The 16,308-nt window shown below is 43.8% G+C and overlaps 1 protein-coding gene across 16 annotated transcripts in view; it reads left to right on the forward strand.

The window, feature by feature from the left end:
* LOC141063498 (heterogeneous nuclear ribonucleoprotein L-like) overlaps positions 1-16,308 on the forward strand; it is a 187,943-nt gene that overhangs the window by 18,840 nt on the left and 152,795 nt on the right. For all 16 annotated transcript variants that reach the window (XM_073557582.1, XM_073557574.1, XM_073557570.1 and 13 more), the window contains exon 2: positions 2,512-2,630. In XM_073557582.1, the coding sequence (XP_073413683.1) occupies positions 2,512-2,630 (119 nt within the window). The remainder of the gene's footprint in view (positions 1-2,511; positions 2,631-16,308) is intronic.

Raw genomic sequence — 16,308 nt, forward strand, 5'->3', positions numbered from 1 at the left:
CAAGGAGCTCAAAGACAGAATTGTGGCGAGGCACAGAGCTGGCCAAGGTTACAAAAAAATTTCTGCAGTACTCAAGGTTCCTAAGAGCACAGTGGCCTCCATAATCCTTAAATGGAAGAAGTTTGCAACCACCAGAAGTCTCCCTAGACCTGACCATCCAGCCAAACAGAGCAATCATGGGAGAAGAGCCTTGGTGAGAGTGGTAAAGAAGAACCTCAAGATCACTGTAGCTGAGCTCCACAGATGCAGTAGGGAGATTGGAGAAAGTTCCACAAAGTTAACTATCACTGCAGCCCTCCACCAGTTGGGCCTTTATGGCAGAGTGGCCCGACAGAAGCCTCTCCTCAGTGCTGGACATATGAAAGCCTGCATAGAGTTTGCTAAAAAAAACACATGAAGGACCCCCAGACTATGAGAAATAAGAGTCTCTGGTCTGATGAGATGAAGATGGACCTTTTTGGTGATAATTCTAAGCGGTATGTGTGGAGAAAACCAGGCACTGCTCATCACCTGCCCAATACAATCCCAACAGTGGTGGTGGCAGCATCATGCTATGGGGGTGTTTTTCAGCTGCAGGGACAGGACGACTGCTTTCAATTGAAGGAAACATGAATGTGGCCAAGTACAGAGATATCCTGGATGAAAACCTCTTCCAGAATGCTCTGGACCTCAGACTTGGCCAAAGGTTCACCTTCCAACAAGACAATGACCCTAAGTACACAGCTAAAATAACAAAGGAGTGGCTTCAGAACAAGTCTGTTACCATTCTTGACTGGCCCAGCCAGAGCCCTGACCTAAACCCAATTGAGCATCTCTGGAGAGACCTGAAAATGGCTGTCCACCAACGTTCACCATCCAACCTGACGGAACTGGAGAGGATCTGCAAGGAAGAATGGCAGAGGATCCCCAAATCCAGGTTCCCAAGGAGACTCATGGCTGTACTAGCTCAAAAGGGTGCTTCTACTCAATACTGAGCAAAGGGTCTGAATACTTATGACCATGTTATATTTCAGTTTCTTTTTTAATAAATTTTCAAAAACTTCTAAATTTCTTTTTTTTTTTTTTTTCCTTCAATATGGGGTGCAGAGTGTACATTAAAGAGGAAACAAAAATGTTTTTTGAATTTCTAAATGGCTACAATGAAAGAGTGAAAAATTTAAAGGGGTCTGAATACTTTCCATACCCTCTGTAATTGTCCCAGTGTGTGTGCCAATACGCTATAATATATGGATTGTTTTATGGAAAGTGATATAGCTTGGCCTGATGTAAAAATTGATTACTGGAACGTGACTTAATGCTAGACTAACTCCCGCTTCTGATGATTATGTACCTTGAAACTGTTGTAGCAATGTTTTTGGGAAGGTTATTACAGAATTGTCGAGGTTTTATTTTTTTTCGTTTGCTACATTTATTCACATTAGGGTGTTTGGTTACTTGCCCTGATGTGTAGGGGGCAGGTAATCGACAGTACGTTGGATAGAAGAACGAGGAGAAATTTGGCATTATCGATCCAGCAATGTATAAAGTGTTTTTTTTTCTTTATTTGGAAAACATAAAAACTTGGAATCTAATTACATGTTAAAACCTGATGCGTTTCTGACGCACATAAGCACCCTTATTCATAGGATGTAGGAAAGAGTCATTGGGTAAGCTATTTAAGTCCAAACCAATCGTGATATGAGACCACATACTGACATTTAAAAAAAAAAAACTAACACAGGTGTGTGCTGCAAATTAGTTGAACTGAACAAAAATATCACAATAGATAGCAACGGTATAGAAACAGATATATAGGAGATAGTGTATGGATGCTGAAGATCCTGAATGCTTCAAAAAAGAGTAAGCTGTCTGCCAATTAGCACCTCTAGAATGACATGTCACCTTTTCTAAATAATGATCTGTTCTGTATTGTGGATGCTGGATATCTTATTTTCATATCTTGTGTGATATACTTGTTTGGTTTCTGTACTGTTGGTATTTATTGTGTTATTTGTGTTCAGTTCAGCTAATTTCCAGCACACACCTGAAACACTTGTTTCAAATGTCGGTATCTTGTCTCATGTCTTGATTGGTTTTGACTTATTTAATTAGCTTACCCATGAATTTTTCCTTTGACTAAGTGCGCCTGTGTGTGCCAGAAAATCGTTAAGTTTTTAACATGCAGTTGGATTCCAAGTGTTTTCCAAATAGTTTGATTACTTTTTTTTTTTTTTTAAAATGTGCATTACCGGATGGATAGTGCAAAATTGCTCTAGTTCGTCTACAATTGGCTGTGCTTCAACAGCAGGATTGGCGCCACCACACAGACTGCAACCATGATATGTGGACTATACTGCGGGTGAGCTCTATTTTACTTGTTTTCCCAGAACTTTAGTATCTTTCTATTTGTCAGACCTGTCTAGGCTGCATTTGCGCAGGAACTGAAAGTTACATGCAAGTGATTAATGACAAGTACTTGATACCTAGGAAAAATAAGTGTTGCCGTAATTTAACATTTCATGTTGTCTACAGGATACAGGGGAAAACTATCACAAAATGGCAATCTCTCCAGTAGTTCATGTTCAAAACCTCCCGGACTCCGTGTTGGAAGCCGACCTGGTGAAGGCTATCGCTAAATTTGGCACCATATGGTAGGTGAGCTTACATGTATTTTATTATTGATAAGTGAGCGTGCTCGCTACTGCTCCATACTCGATCGAGTATCTCGGCGCTCATTACTTGGTTGAGGGTCTCGAGCGCCGTGCATGGTTTGTGGCTGTTAGACAGCCAATAAACATGCCGGGATTGCCTGGCATACTGTAACGCCATAGCCATGTTGGATACTGGCAGTACTGTGATTGGCTGCATCGGGTCTTATATAAGACCCGATGATACAATCCTTGGCACCACACTCTCCTCTGGAAGTGGTTCAGGGAGAGTTGATCTAGGAGGGAGAGCTTAGATTCGAGCAGGCATACTGGTTGTGCTTAATTGGTGTTGGAGTACTTGTATACCACTGCTGCACCATTAAAACAAAAGTCCTTTTCAGTGCTACATATTGTCCTTACTCTGTAAAACTGCTATTGCCTACTTTAGGGATAGCTTTGGATAAGGAACCATATAGGCACTGTTTATTGCCTTACAGTCTTTCTATAAATATACCGCTACTACAACCTAAAAACCTCCTTTTCAGTTCTACATATTTTCTTTTCCCTATTGATACTGGAAAGTTTGCAGGCATATATTATATACCTGATCTAAAATGTGTAAGATGTGCCGTAAGGGACAGAGGAAGTGCTGATGGTGCACGCCAAGGCTATGGGTCCGGTGAAAATTTGCCTTCTGCGGGACCACAACAAACACGCACATCCATGAGACCTAACTTCCTGTCCCGCTTTGCCGGGGTCTGCGGGACACCAGTCCTGAAGCCAGAACATTGCGAACAGGTGGTCGGTTGGATGGCAGGTAATGATTCCCGTATGTTTTTCAGCACCACCATGTCTTCCACACAGTCCAGTCTTGCTAGCAGAGAATCTGGATCACATAATCGTCACCATGATCCTCCTTCCTCCCACCATAGCAAGTCCCATGAGACAAGTGATCCCACTCTCAGACACATTTCTAATTATTGATTCTAGCCTTCCACCCTGTATGTTACAAGAGGGATTTGAGATCGTGTGTCATGATGCACAAAGATTTAAGCAGCCACAGTCAAAAGAAAATGATGTGGGGGGAATAGCAAATAGCGTCTCGAGGTAGATAATGATGAGACACTGTTGCCAGCAAGTGATGTTAAGTCAACAAGTCAGGAAGACCAGAGTGGGGAAGTGGAAGACAAGGTGGTGGACGATGGAGTCGCTGACCCAACCTGCTATGCAGAGCGATGCCAGCATCGCAGAGGGGAAGTTATCTGCAGCCCCGCAACAGGCACAAAGAGGCAGTGGGGTGGCCAGAGGGAGAAGGCTGAAAACTTTCCCAGAGCACTCACACGCGGCAAATTTCCGGGCCAAGGGTTAGGTATTCCCCAGTGTGGCGCTCTTTTAAAAAAGTACAGACGATAAAAGAACGGTAATTTGCAATCTGTGCCATACCAAGATCACCAGGGGCATGAGCAAATACCTGAATGCTGAGGCACATGTCATCAAAGCACCCGACTAGGTGAACTGAATGCCTGGGTCTATCAGTGTCTGCAGTTGGCACCACTGCCTTTTCCCCTGTGCTAGGTGCTTGTCAATCCCTTATCCAGGATGCAGGTGCGGATGCCTCCTGCCCTGCACCTGTCAATGCACATTTGCAAGCAACATCAGCAACCACGTCCAATTCTTTGTCCCAGCACATCGTTCAGCAGTCCCTACCCCAGACCTTTGGAATGCAAACACGAGACAGGTTTGTGGAGACACGGGGGTCGGTGGGCGCCCCAGGTCCTCTAGCCGGAACCGCATGGACCAGGGATCGTCCCATCGAACGCCCGCATAACACGTGGGCATAACACTACTCAGACAACACAGGGTAAGAGTAAAACAGTGTGGCAATGCTTTATTGAACCACAAAACAGGCAGATAACACAAAGAACTATTCCCAGCACAGTACCCAAGATGGTGCACATTAGAGTCTCTCTCTTCTGTGGATTTCCCGGTTAATAGCAGCTGTTACTTCAGATCTTCCAGGGTCGCTACTCCACCTGTGGCACGCACACAGAGAGGAGGTAACGACAAGCGTAAGATGTGTCCATACAATGTACAATGCCAGCTCCCAATCCTGGCTTTCTCCAATCGTATCCATGGTCCAGTGATGGTCAATGGAATAGATCTGTATTCTTCCAACCGGAGCCAAAATACCCCTAGGTTGTTTCCAATAGAATGATAGATGTCATAATTGGGTCACCGAGGAGGAAAGCAAGACCAAGCTAAGCCACAGGAAACCAGAGAGGTTGGTAACTAAGCGGATTGCAGACCCCTGATCCTGTCCACACAACTAGCGGTAGCTGTGGAGCGTACCTACGATGATCCCTAGACGCTTCAACACAGCCGGAGAACTAAATAAGCCTAAAGCAAGAAAGGGGAAATCTAAACTGCCCCAGAGCAGACCCCAAAGGTATAGACAGCCCCCAAACATATGTTGTCGTTGAGACGAGATGAATACACAAACGCAGGTAGGAAAATAGACTGAGCAAACGATGGGGCCCACACTAACTAGACAGGACAGGAAAGGAAAGACTGTCTGCAATCACGCAAAAAGCCCTGCAAAAAATGCCCAACACGTCTGATAGAAAAATGCTGAAGTCACTAGACTTCGCCCACTATATCATCACTCTGGTATATTCTGAAAGCAGAGCAAAAAGAGGCCAATCTAATAAGGGACAAAAACAATCTGGCACAAGCAGTAACATAAGGATGGAAATTCAGCACAGCACCAGCCGGAGCTGGCTGACCACACAAAACTGAAATAGACAAAACCAGATCAAATGTGAACAATAGCAAAAGAACGCTTAGTTTCCAACTCAGTCCCTGCATGCTCAGCTAAGACCTCAGGAGGCAGGAAAAAATCACCAGCAGGGATAGAGGGAGTTGGCTGTCTTAAATCCAGTCAGAAACCCCAGATCTCCAGTCATCCTCCTCATTATCAGGTGGCAGGCCTCTGTTAATTAGATCAGCTCCATTACCTCCAGTAGCCACCAGAGGGAGCCCGGAAAGAGAACCCGCGACCCCTCCATCAATATAACCAGCTCCACTACGTTCACTAGTAACCAGAGGTAGGCCAGAAAGCGGATTCACAACAGTACCCCCCCCCCCCCCTTGAGGAGGGGTCACCGAACCCTCATCCACGCCACCAGGCTGATCAGGATGGGCCCGGTGAAAAGCCCGAACCAATCTATCGGCATGAATGTCAGAAGCAGAGACCGAAGAATTATCCTCCTCGCCATAACCCTTCCATTTGACCAAGTACTGGAGTCTTCGTCTAGCCAAACGAGAATCCAATATTTTCTTTACCCCATATATTCCATTGCCTTTAACCAATACAGGCTCAGGAGGCGTTGCCATAGGAACTACTGGCTCCACAAACCTCCAACAGATATTTATGAAGCACATTATGGATCTTAAACGTAACTGGAAGAGCCAGTCGAAAAGGAACTGGATTAAGAATCTCCAAAATCTTATAAGGTCCAATGAATCTTGGCTTGAACTTTGGAGACGCAACTTTCATAGGAATATTCTTTGACGACAACCAAACCATATCACCCACTTTAAACCGGGGACCAATGGTCCTATGCCGGTTGAAAAACCGTTGGGCTTTTTCCTGAGAGAGGGACAACTTATCCACCACTTGGTCCAAAATCTGCTGCATTCTGTCTACCACAGTATCCACACTTGGGCAGGTCGAAGATTCCATTTGCCCTGAAGAAAATCGAGGATAAAACACAAAGTTACAGAAAAAGGGCGACATCAAAGTGGCAGAACTAGCTCTATTGTTTAGCGCGAATTCGGCCAAGGGCAAAAATGAGACCCAGTCATCCTGATCAGCAGATATAAAACATCTCAAATAGGACTCCAAAGTCTGGTTTGTTCTCTCAGTTTGCCCATTGGTCTGAGGATGAAATGCAGAGGAGAAAGATAACTGAATTCCCAGTTTGGAACAAAAAGTTCTCCAAAATCTGGAAACAAACTGAACTCCTCTGTCCGACACAATGTTCTCAGGAATCCCATGCAACCGAACCACCTGATGTAAAAACAAGGGCACCAACTCTGAAGACGATGGCAACTTTGGGAGTGGTACAAGATGGATCATCTTAGAAAATCTATCACAAATCACCCAGATCACAGTCTTTCTCTGAGAGACAGGAAGATCAGAAATAAAATCCATTGAGATATGGGTCCATGGCCTCTTGGGCACCAGCAGGGGCATCAACAACCCACTAGAACGAGAACAGGGTTTACACCGAGAACAGGGTTTAGACCGAGAACAAGTCCCACAGGACTGCACAAAATTCCTGACCTCACGAGATAAGGCAGGCCACCAAAAAAACTGACTCACCAAATCTCTGGTACCAAAAATACCTGGATGACCAGCCAACGCGGAACAATGAATTTCAGACATTACTCTCTTCCTCCACTGGTCAGGAACATACAATTTTCCCATAGGGCAAGTTCAGGTTTGTCCTCCTGAAATTCCTCCAGGGCACGTCTCAAATCGGGTGAGATGGCGGAAAGAACTACCCCCTCATTTAGAATGTTAGCAGGGTCGGTCACAATAAGAGAATCTGCAAAGAAACTCCTAGAAAGGGCGTTCGCTTTACCATTCTTAGTGCCCGGAAGAAAAGAGACCACAAAATAAAAAAGGGTGAAAAACAAGGCCCACCTAGCCTGTCTAGGATTCCAGCGTTTGGCTGATTCAAGATAAATCAAATTCTTGTGGTCGATGAGGACCACAACCTGATGTCTAGCTCCCTCCAACCAATGTCTCCACTCTTCAAATGCCCATTTCATGGCCAACAATTCCCGATTCCCCACGTCATAGTTACGTTCAGATGGGGATAATTTTCGAGAAAAGAAGGCACAGGGATTCATTTTAGAAGTCACCGGATCTTTTTGGGACAAAACAGCTCCTGCACCAATCTCCGAAGCATCTACCTCCACCTGAAATGGGAGTGAGACATCAGGTTGCCGTAGAACCGGAGCAGAAGTGAATCTCCGCTTAAGCTCCTGAAATGCAGAGACTGCCTCTGGAGACCATTTCACCACATCAGCGCCCTTTTTGGTCAGATCAGTCAGTGGTTTGACAATACCAGAAAAATTACTTATAAATTTACGATAGAAATTAGCAAAACCCAAAAACTTTTGAAGAGCCTTCAAAGAAGTGGGCTGAACCCAATCATAAATGGCCTGTAACTTGGCCAGGTCCATTTCAGTAACTAACGGGGACAAAATAAATCCCAAAAATGAAATCCTCTGTACACCAAAGAGGCACTTCGATCCCTTAACATGCAGGAAATTTTCCCTCAAAATCCGGAACACAGTCCAGACATGTTCCACATGAGAATCCCAATCACTGGAAAAGATCAAAATATCATCCAGATAAATGATCAAAAACTTATCCACAAAGTCCCGGAAAATATCGTTCATGAAAGATTAGAAGACAGAAGGGGCATTAGTGAGCCCAAAAGGCATCACCAGGTACTCAAAATGTCCCTCCGGAGTATTAAACGCCGTCTTCCATTCATCCCCGTGCTTGATGCGAATAAGATTATACGCCCCCCCCTGAGGTCAAGCTTTGTAAACCAGCAGGCACTTTTAAGGCCTGTTTCACACATCAGTTTTTTTGGTCAGTCAAAATCCGCTAAAATGGCGGATAACAGATCCGTTCCTGTGCTGATGACAACGTTTGGCACCGGACCGTTATTTTAACGGATCCGTCAAAGGAAGAATTTTAAAGGAACCGCTGCCTTGGGAAAGAGAGAGAGAATTTTTCAGCCGGCAGAACAGAGTTTAGGGTTAAATTTGCGGCTGAGTGAAGTCTTTCAGGCATGCGCAGTGACAAATGCGGATCCGGCCGCCCGAAAAAACGTTGCATGGTCCGTTTGGGCATGTTGGCGGACGTGAAAGTTTTGGCGGATCCGCAAAAAAACGGATGCCCATCCGTCAAGATCCGCCGGTAATGCAACTCAATGGGGAAAAAAAACTGATCCGCCAAGAAAAATGGCGGATCCTTTTTTTTGCAAAACGGCGGATTTTGACTGATGGACACAAACGGATGTGTGAAACAGGCCTAACTCTGGAAAATAAATCAAATCAGGGGTAACGGGTACTGATATATAACAGTGATTTTGTTAATGAACCATCTTTCTTGGCCACAAAAAAACCCCAGCACCTAAGGGTGAAGAGGATGGTCTAATATGACCCTTCTCCAAAGACTCCTTGATATAAGATCGCATATCATCATGTTCGGGTACCGATAAGTTGAAAAGCCGACCCTTGGGAAATTTACACCCGGGCATTAACTCAATTGCACAGTTATAACTCCTATGAGGAGGCAAAGCCGCAGACTTAGGCTGGTTTCACATTCGCGTTAAAACGACGCTGCGCACTGCGTCGTTAAGCCCCGCCCCGATCCGGCTCCCTGCCCGCCCCATCCGGGATCACCGCCTACTTTCGCATTTGCACGCATGCGATCGGCGCACCCTATCTTTAGCATAGGGTGCGCAGATCATGCGCTGCCAGTGTGAAAGTAGCGTGCTGCGCACTTTTGACGGTGCGCCGTGCGCGCCGAAGTGCAACATTAGGGGAGTATAATCCCCCTAATTTTCTGAACTATGACATATTGCATACCGTAGTTGACTAATGCCAATAACTACAGCTATTTTGACACTTTAGATACAATGATGGGGTGATATGATATGCATATGCACACATTCAGACCTTTGTGAGAACCTGTGGGACGGATAAAAACCGGGGTGCGTGCCCTGGTGATAATTAGATGGTGCGTCCGTCGATTGAATAATAATCTGGATGGATGCCTGATGAATTTAGGTGCGCACCCAGAATTATTTATAGAGACCCGGCATGCAGTATTATGCTGGAGTAGAGTCTATTGGACATAGTGTGGATCGATAAGATAGGCTGATCACTTGAGTAGGTCTGAATGTGCATTATTGTGCGATGCGCTTCTGAAGGTGGCATACCAGACACGCGCGAGGCTGCGATTTTGTGTGCAGTTGCTGTCAGAGCCTGGACATGCGCATTAGTAGGAGTGACGCGCCGGTGTTGATAACATAGGCGCGGCAGAGCTTGGCCCGACAGGAGGTGATCCTGCGGGCATCCATTGATGGAGACTGGACATGCGCAGTGGCAGAGGAGGGATGCGCTGGTTACAATAACATAAGCGCGGTGGAGCTCTTATCAACAGGAAGTGGAAGTATGGGGGGAAAGTACCTCTAGGGTCCAGACAATCAGCGCAGGCGACTATCAAATGTGGAGACGTGTAGGAGGCACTAATATATTAACCCCATACTCTATTATTTGTTTTAAGTAGCGAGGTAACTATAAATAAGCATCAGCTACTACACTGACACCTGCAACCAGGCGCAACATCTGATGCTCTGAGGGAGCATCTAGGGACATCATGAGCCTCCTGATGAACTCCTTGCATGGGAGGGAAACGCGTTGAGGCGACACCTTAATGGCAACGAGCCAAGTTATACTTATATGATTTTTCGCTGATTTTCATTGTGGGCATAGTGCAATATGTTTGAGCGTGAGGGATATGGGTTACATTGCCAGTGGCCTTTATTTGATGGGGGAAAAATGTTATTAACATGTATATGACCTCTGAATTGGTTGAGACCTGTATTTAGAAAGAGATTTAATCTGATCTCCCATAGAAGTTATCAGTTGCCATTTGATATATGTTGGTAACCCACCCTCATTGGTCTGAGACTTGTGTGGGGGATATTTTTGTGACAGCAATTTTTTAATAGGTTGTAATGTAATTGCTGTTTTTTTTGGTCCTGTATACACCCTTATAGAGAGAGATTGTTGATACCATCATCACAAGGGTAAGTAAGGGATAGCCTACATGGAGCGGGGGCACCAGAGTAACTTAGGGTGAAACAGCTCCGCTATTAGGCAGTGATATCCATAAATAGGGACGGGTAGTGTAGTATAGTTTTTCGCCCATGCACTATGTTCCCATAAAATAATGAATGTTCCAGTTACTGTTTTTCACCCGTATCTAGTTTGGTGGTTTTTGGTATGAGTCTTTTTGAATATGAATTGTTGTACTCAGCCATTTTTTGCTCTGTAAATTGATATACTGTACATAGAGAAATTAACAGGGCGAGTAGGGATAGCCACCGTGGAGCAGGGGCGCCATTTGCGTCCAAGAGGGTGCCAACCTCCGCTGTTAGATAGGGAATAATTATAGGGCCCTATAGGGTCAAATAGAGTATATATCCCTACCTGACGTGGTAATACCATATCATGCAAATTGTGCAGCACCAAAAATTTACAATTTTCTTGGTGGTCCGGGGCGACCCGCATTATCACCTGGGTCCAAAAGTGGGGTTTATTTTCCGACAAAGGAGTAGCATCAATACCCCTCAAAGGCATAGGAGCCCGCAGGGGTATCATAGGAAAGCCACAACGTTTAGCAAAGTCTAAATCCATCAGATTCAAAGCTGCTGCTGAATCTGCAAAAGCCTTAGCGGAAAATGTAGACAAGGAGCAGATCAGAGTAATTGCCAAAAGGAACTTAGGTTTTACACTGCCCACAGCAAATGTGTGCGCAAAACGTTTTTCTCGTCTGGGCAGACAGAAATAGTATGAGAGGCGTCTCCACAGAAAAAACAGCTTATTACGCCTTCTAAACTCCTGACGTTGCGCCCTAGACAAAACCCTATCACGTTGCATGGGTTCAGACGTTTGTTCAAAAAGGGGCAACGCCTCTCGTGTAGTTTTACGTTCACACAAACGCCGATCAACTTGAATGGCTAATGACATAGAATCAAGACCAGAGGGAACAGGAAATCCCACCATAACATCTTTTACGGTTTCTGCCAAACCCTTCCGAAAGAGCGCTGCCAAGGCACCGTCATTCCATGTAGTAAGGACCGCCCACTTTCGGAATTTTTTTTTTTTGTAAATTCTTTATTTTCAAAATTTAAACATCACCATTAAACACAACACCAGTTCTCAGATACATCCGGCGAAAAATTAATTAGGGGTTGGTTTAGGGCGAGGAGGGAGGAAAAAATAAGGGAAAGCAGGCGGGGGAGAGAAGGGAAAAGGAAGGGAAGAGGAGAAAGGGTACATAATCATAAACAGTATCAACAACATTAACAAAATGTGGCTGGCGGTATGAGCACAAGCATTTAATAGGTGCACTTCTGAAAATAACATAACACATGAGGGCTTTCTAATTAGAACAGTGAAGTCAGGAACACTAGTACAGAAGCTATCGGGTCAAGGTAAACTTTAGGGACACTAGATTTTCTCTTAAGGAGGACTGTCTTCTAAATATCTAGTCCACGGGGCCCAAGTCAACACATAAGATCTATGATTAAAAGTCTCCCAGCTAGACAGCTCCTCCAAACGAGCGATTTGATTTATTTTAACGTGCCATTCTCCCAACGTGGGGGGGGCTACATCTTTCCAATGGGCAACTATTAGCTGTCTCGCTGCGCTCAACATCAATGGAAGAAGGCCATGTTTTTTTGGTAAAAAATCCTTCGACGGACATGTGAGAAGAGCTTCTGTAGCTTTAAGATTAACCTTTATTAATTGTAACTTTTTAAGAACTAATTCAACTCCATCCCAAAAGCTTCTCAATCTAGGACAGTCCCAGAATATATGTAAGTGATGTCCTCTAGAATTAAGGCATCGCCAGCAAGCATCATTATCCGCTAGACCCATCTGAAATAACTTTGCTGGAGTTAAATGCCACCTAGTTAATATTTTATAAGAGTTCTCCTGCAGGAGTACACACCTGGAAAAGCCCCGAGCATTTGACAGCATTTTAGATATTTGGTCTTCTGTAAACATGGTATTGAGTTCCATTTCCCAAGAGTATATAAACGAGGGTTTGAAATGCATATTCGGAGAGATAAGGTGTGAATAAATGCGAGATAAAATTTTTAGTCGTGGAGGTGGAAGTTTAAACATAATATCCAACCAGGACCAATTGGATTTGGACGGAAATCTGTCTAAACTGTAAAAGTGTACGGCTAATGTGTTGTTTTTGAAGAAAATTTTTTGGTTGAGTCAATGCATCTGTTGGCCAAACCCCTCCCTACAGGATTCTGTTGCCATAAAAGCCATTCAACGTTTCTCTAGGAAGGTTAGACCATAAATTATATGGGTCCTGAAAATCTAACTCCAACAGATAAGGTATTGAGCCGATCGGTGTTAACGTCGAGGGAAAAGTGTCCACCGGTAGCTCTTCCATCACCAATCTTTTAATACGTAATGTAGTTGAAGTTACCTCGTCTAACCTAAGAGTGATTGGCGGTTTAGCTTTAGTCCAGAGATACGGTAAACCCCTCAGGCCCAATAGAGCCCAGTCAACACTATCCCCTTCCCCACTCTCAGCACAGGACACCACCTTTAACCATCTACTGAGATGAATAGCCCTATAGTATAAAAGGGGGTCCGGGACCCCTAATCCTCCAGAGGAGATGGGGTAAGAAAGAAACTTATATGGCAACCTAGCTGTTTTTGATTTCCAAATCAATTTTCCAATTTGGGATTTTAACACTCCGAAAAAGGTCAGGGGTATCTGAATCGGAACCATGTTCATGGTATACAATATAATAGGCATTATATATGCCTTGAACACATTAATGCGACCCATCCAAGATAAAGTAGGTAGGTTGTATTTTTGCATCAGATTTTTGACCTTTTGGATTAAAGGAATGAAATTACTTTGAAATAAGTTGGCGGGATCTCTAGTTGTTGTTCCCAAATATCTAATAGAGTTGGTAGCCCAAGAGAATGGAGTCTGCGTGCGAATGGTGGAGATCTGAGAGTGGGGGAGAACAACGCTTAACACTTCAGATTTTGTTAAATTAATTTTGAAATTAGAGAGGAGGCCAAATTGATGAAAAGCTTGAAGGATGATTGGGAATGCCTGGGACGGGTTGGAAATAAGGAAAAGCAGATCATCTGCGAAAGCTAAAGTTTTAAATGACCTCCGACCCACCGACAACCCCTCTATGCGTTGATCCTGTCTGATACTTTGTATCAAAGTTTCTATAACCAAAATGAACAAGGATGGCGATAAGGGGCATCCCTGCCTAGTCCCGTTATTAATCCCAAAACTGTTTGACAGGGTGCCGTTAATCCTGACCCTGGCCGTCGGTTGAGAATAAAGTGAGAGAACTGCTGTTATATATTGAGGGGGGAAAGCCAAATTTGATCATTACTTGTTCCATGAACCTCCTGCTCACTCTGTCAAAAGCCTTCTCGGCGTCCGTCGACAGGAGCACTAGAGGAACATCACGGGTCTTGGCAAACATTATGGACTGAATGGCTTTTGTAGAGTTATCTTTCCCTTCCCTGCCTCTCACAAAGCCCGCTTGATCAGCATGAATTAGTTTGGGTAAAAAATTGCTTATTCTGCCCGCTAATATTTTAGCCCACAATTTAATGTCTGCACTCTGCATTAAGCAGTGATATTGGTCTGTAGCTAGCGCACAAATTGGGGTCTTTACCTTCTTTCGTGAGGACTGTAATGTAAGCCTCTAAGGATTGTTTAGGGGGGAGTTGGCCCTCTAAATAGGAATTAAACAAGTCCACCAGTTGAGGTAATAACGGTTTTATAAACTTTTTGTAATAAATAATGGGGAGACCATCTGGGCCCGGTGCCTTTCCATTCGGAATGGTAGAAAGAGTATCTAGAATTTCTTGGGGAGTAACTGGGGCGGTCAGCAGGGATTGGCCCTCAAGAGTTATTTTAGGGACATTTAGTGGGGTCAGGAATTCTTTGATTTTTACTAAAGCTATGGCTGGCTGTTGCATGCTATCTGGTATATTTAAATTGTATAAACTCTCATAAAAGGTTCTAAACTCCCTGGCAATATCTGCGGTCTCAAATTAAAGAGCCATCTAAAGCCCTGAGTTGTCTAATAAACGTCTTGTCTTGTTTCTTAAGTAGGGATGTCATAAGCTTACTACTTTTATTGCCATGAAGATAGAACCTCTGTTTACTTCTCATATAAGTTTTGGCCGATTGGATATTCAGAAGGTTTTTTAGTGAATTCCTCAGATCTGTCAGTTCAGATAATATCGTGTTTACTTGGGATCTCTTATGCAGTCTCTCAAAGGAATTGATTTGATGTAGGATAGACACAACCTGTTTCGTTCTTTCTTTTTTGAGATAGGAGCCTAAGGCTATAAGTTCCCCTCTTATTACTGCTTTATGTGACTCCCATACCATGGACAAGGGCGGGCCTGAGTAAATTAGTTTGGAAAAAGAAATCAAGAGTGCTTGTCAGTTTTGCAATATGGGAATCAGAGTCCAGCAATGTCTCATTTAGTGACCATGACCCTGCTGGCCGTGGTAGGGTTGTTATGTCTATGTCGAGAAAAATGGGAGCGTGATCTGAGAGAGAAATGATATCTATATTCGCACTTTTAACTAGTGGGAGATCAGCTGTACGTGTCAATAAGTAATCAATTCTATGATAGCTATTATTCGGATGGGAATAAAATGTATAATCTCTCCCCGAAGGAAAAAGTGTTCTCCAGGGATCTATCAAATGCAATTTTTGTAAAGAAAGATGTAATTTTCGCAGCGCCCTTTGAGAAAGAGCCGACCTGACCGTCGAAGTGTCTAAAGCTGGATTCAAAGATACATTAAAATCCCCTCCCACCAACAGCAAACCTTCTGTAAAGAGTTCTAGAGTATTCATTGTTTTGCACAGCCAACCTATTTGATTCCTATTTGGAGCATACAAATTACACAGGGTAATCTTAGTGTTAGCCAAAAGACCCTTAATTATAACGTATCTGCCTTCTGAATCAGACAATCACTCAAAACAAAAGGAACATTTTTTTTTTATAGCAATGCTCACTCCACTAGACGCTGAACCGCCCGCACTGTGATACCAGGTCGGGTAACGAGATCTAGACATATCTGGGACTCTACCTTTCTTAAAATGTGTCTCCTGCAGGAAAACTATACTAGATTTCTTTGAATACAGAAGATTCATTACCTGGCTTCTCTTACACGGGGAACGTAAGCCGTTTACATTATACGAGGCCACTGTCATAGTGGCGAGGTTCACCTTATCACCCATAGCTCAATAAGAGAAGCAAAAAGAAAAAAGATGTATATGTGTCCTCTGCCATCAAACCACAAAAATTAAGAAAAATACAAAGAAATGAAAAAAAAAAAAAAAGAAAAAACCTAAAAATTTCTAAGATAAAACAGCAGATATATAACAAGAACCAACTACCTGTCTGTAGCAGAGGCAGGGGGACAAACATGCCTCCCATAACAGAACAGGAGATAACATTTCCAACACACGAGTGGCACATGGTAACTTATACGGCATTTAAGTGACATCAGTAACACATAAGCAAGTATCAATCCTAGCAAGCTAAAGTGATTTGGAACATATCAGAGTGAAGTGAAGTTTCTAACTCCAGGGGTAATAAAATGCAACCGGAAGAAACACAAGAAAGCTCAGGGGGGTATCTCTTTCCCCGTTCCAGATTTCCCTCTTTTAGGAGTCGAGCGTTTCTTTCCTAAGGCCCAGTCACCCTGTCCTCGAGCATAAGCATAGACAGGGGGAGGCGTGCGATGATCCATGTCCAAAGGTAGCCAGGAAGGAATATC

This window comes from Dendrobates tinctorius, unplaced genomic scaffold (genome assembly GCF_039654945.1).
Source record: "Dendrobates tinctorius isolate UK_male_01 unplaced genomic scaffold, ASM3965494v1 ptg000250l, whole genome shotgun sequence".
In the NCBI taxonomy this organism is placed as follows: domain Eukaryota; kingdom Metazoa; phylum Chordata; class Amphibia; order Anura; family Dendrobatidae; genus Dendrobates; species Dendrobates tinctorius.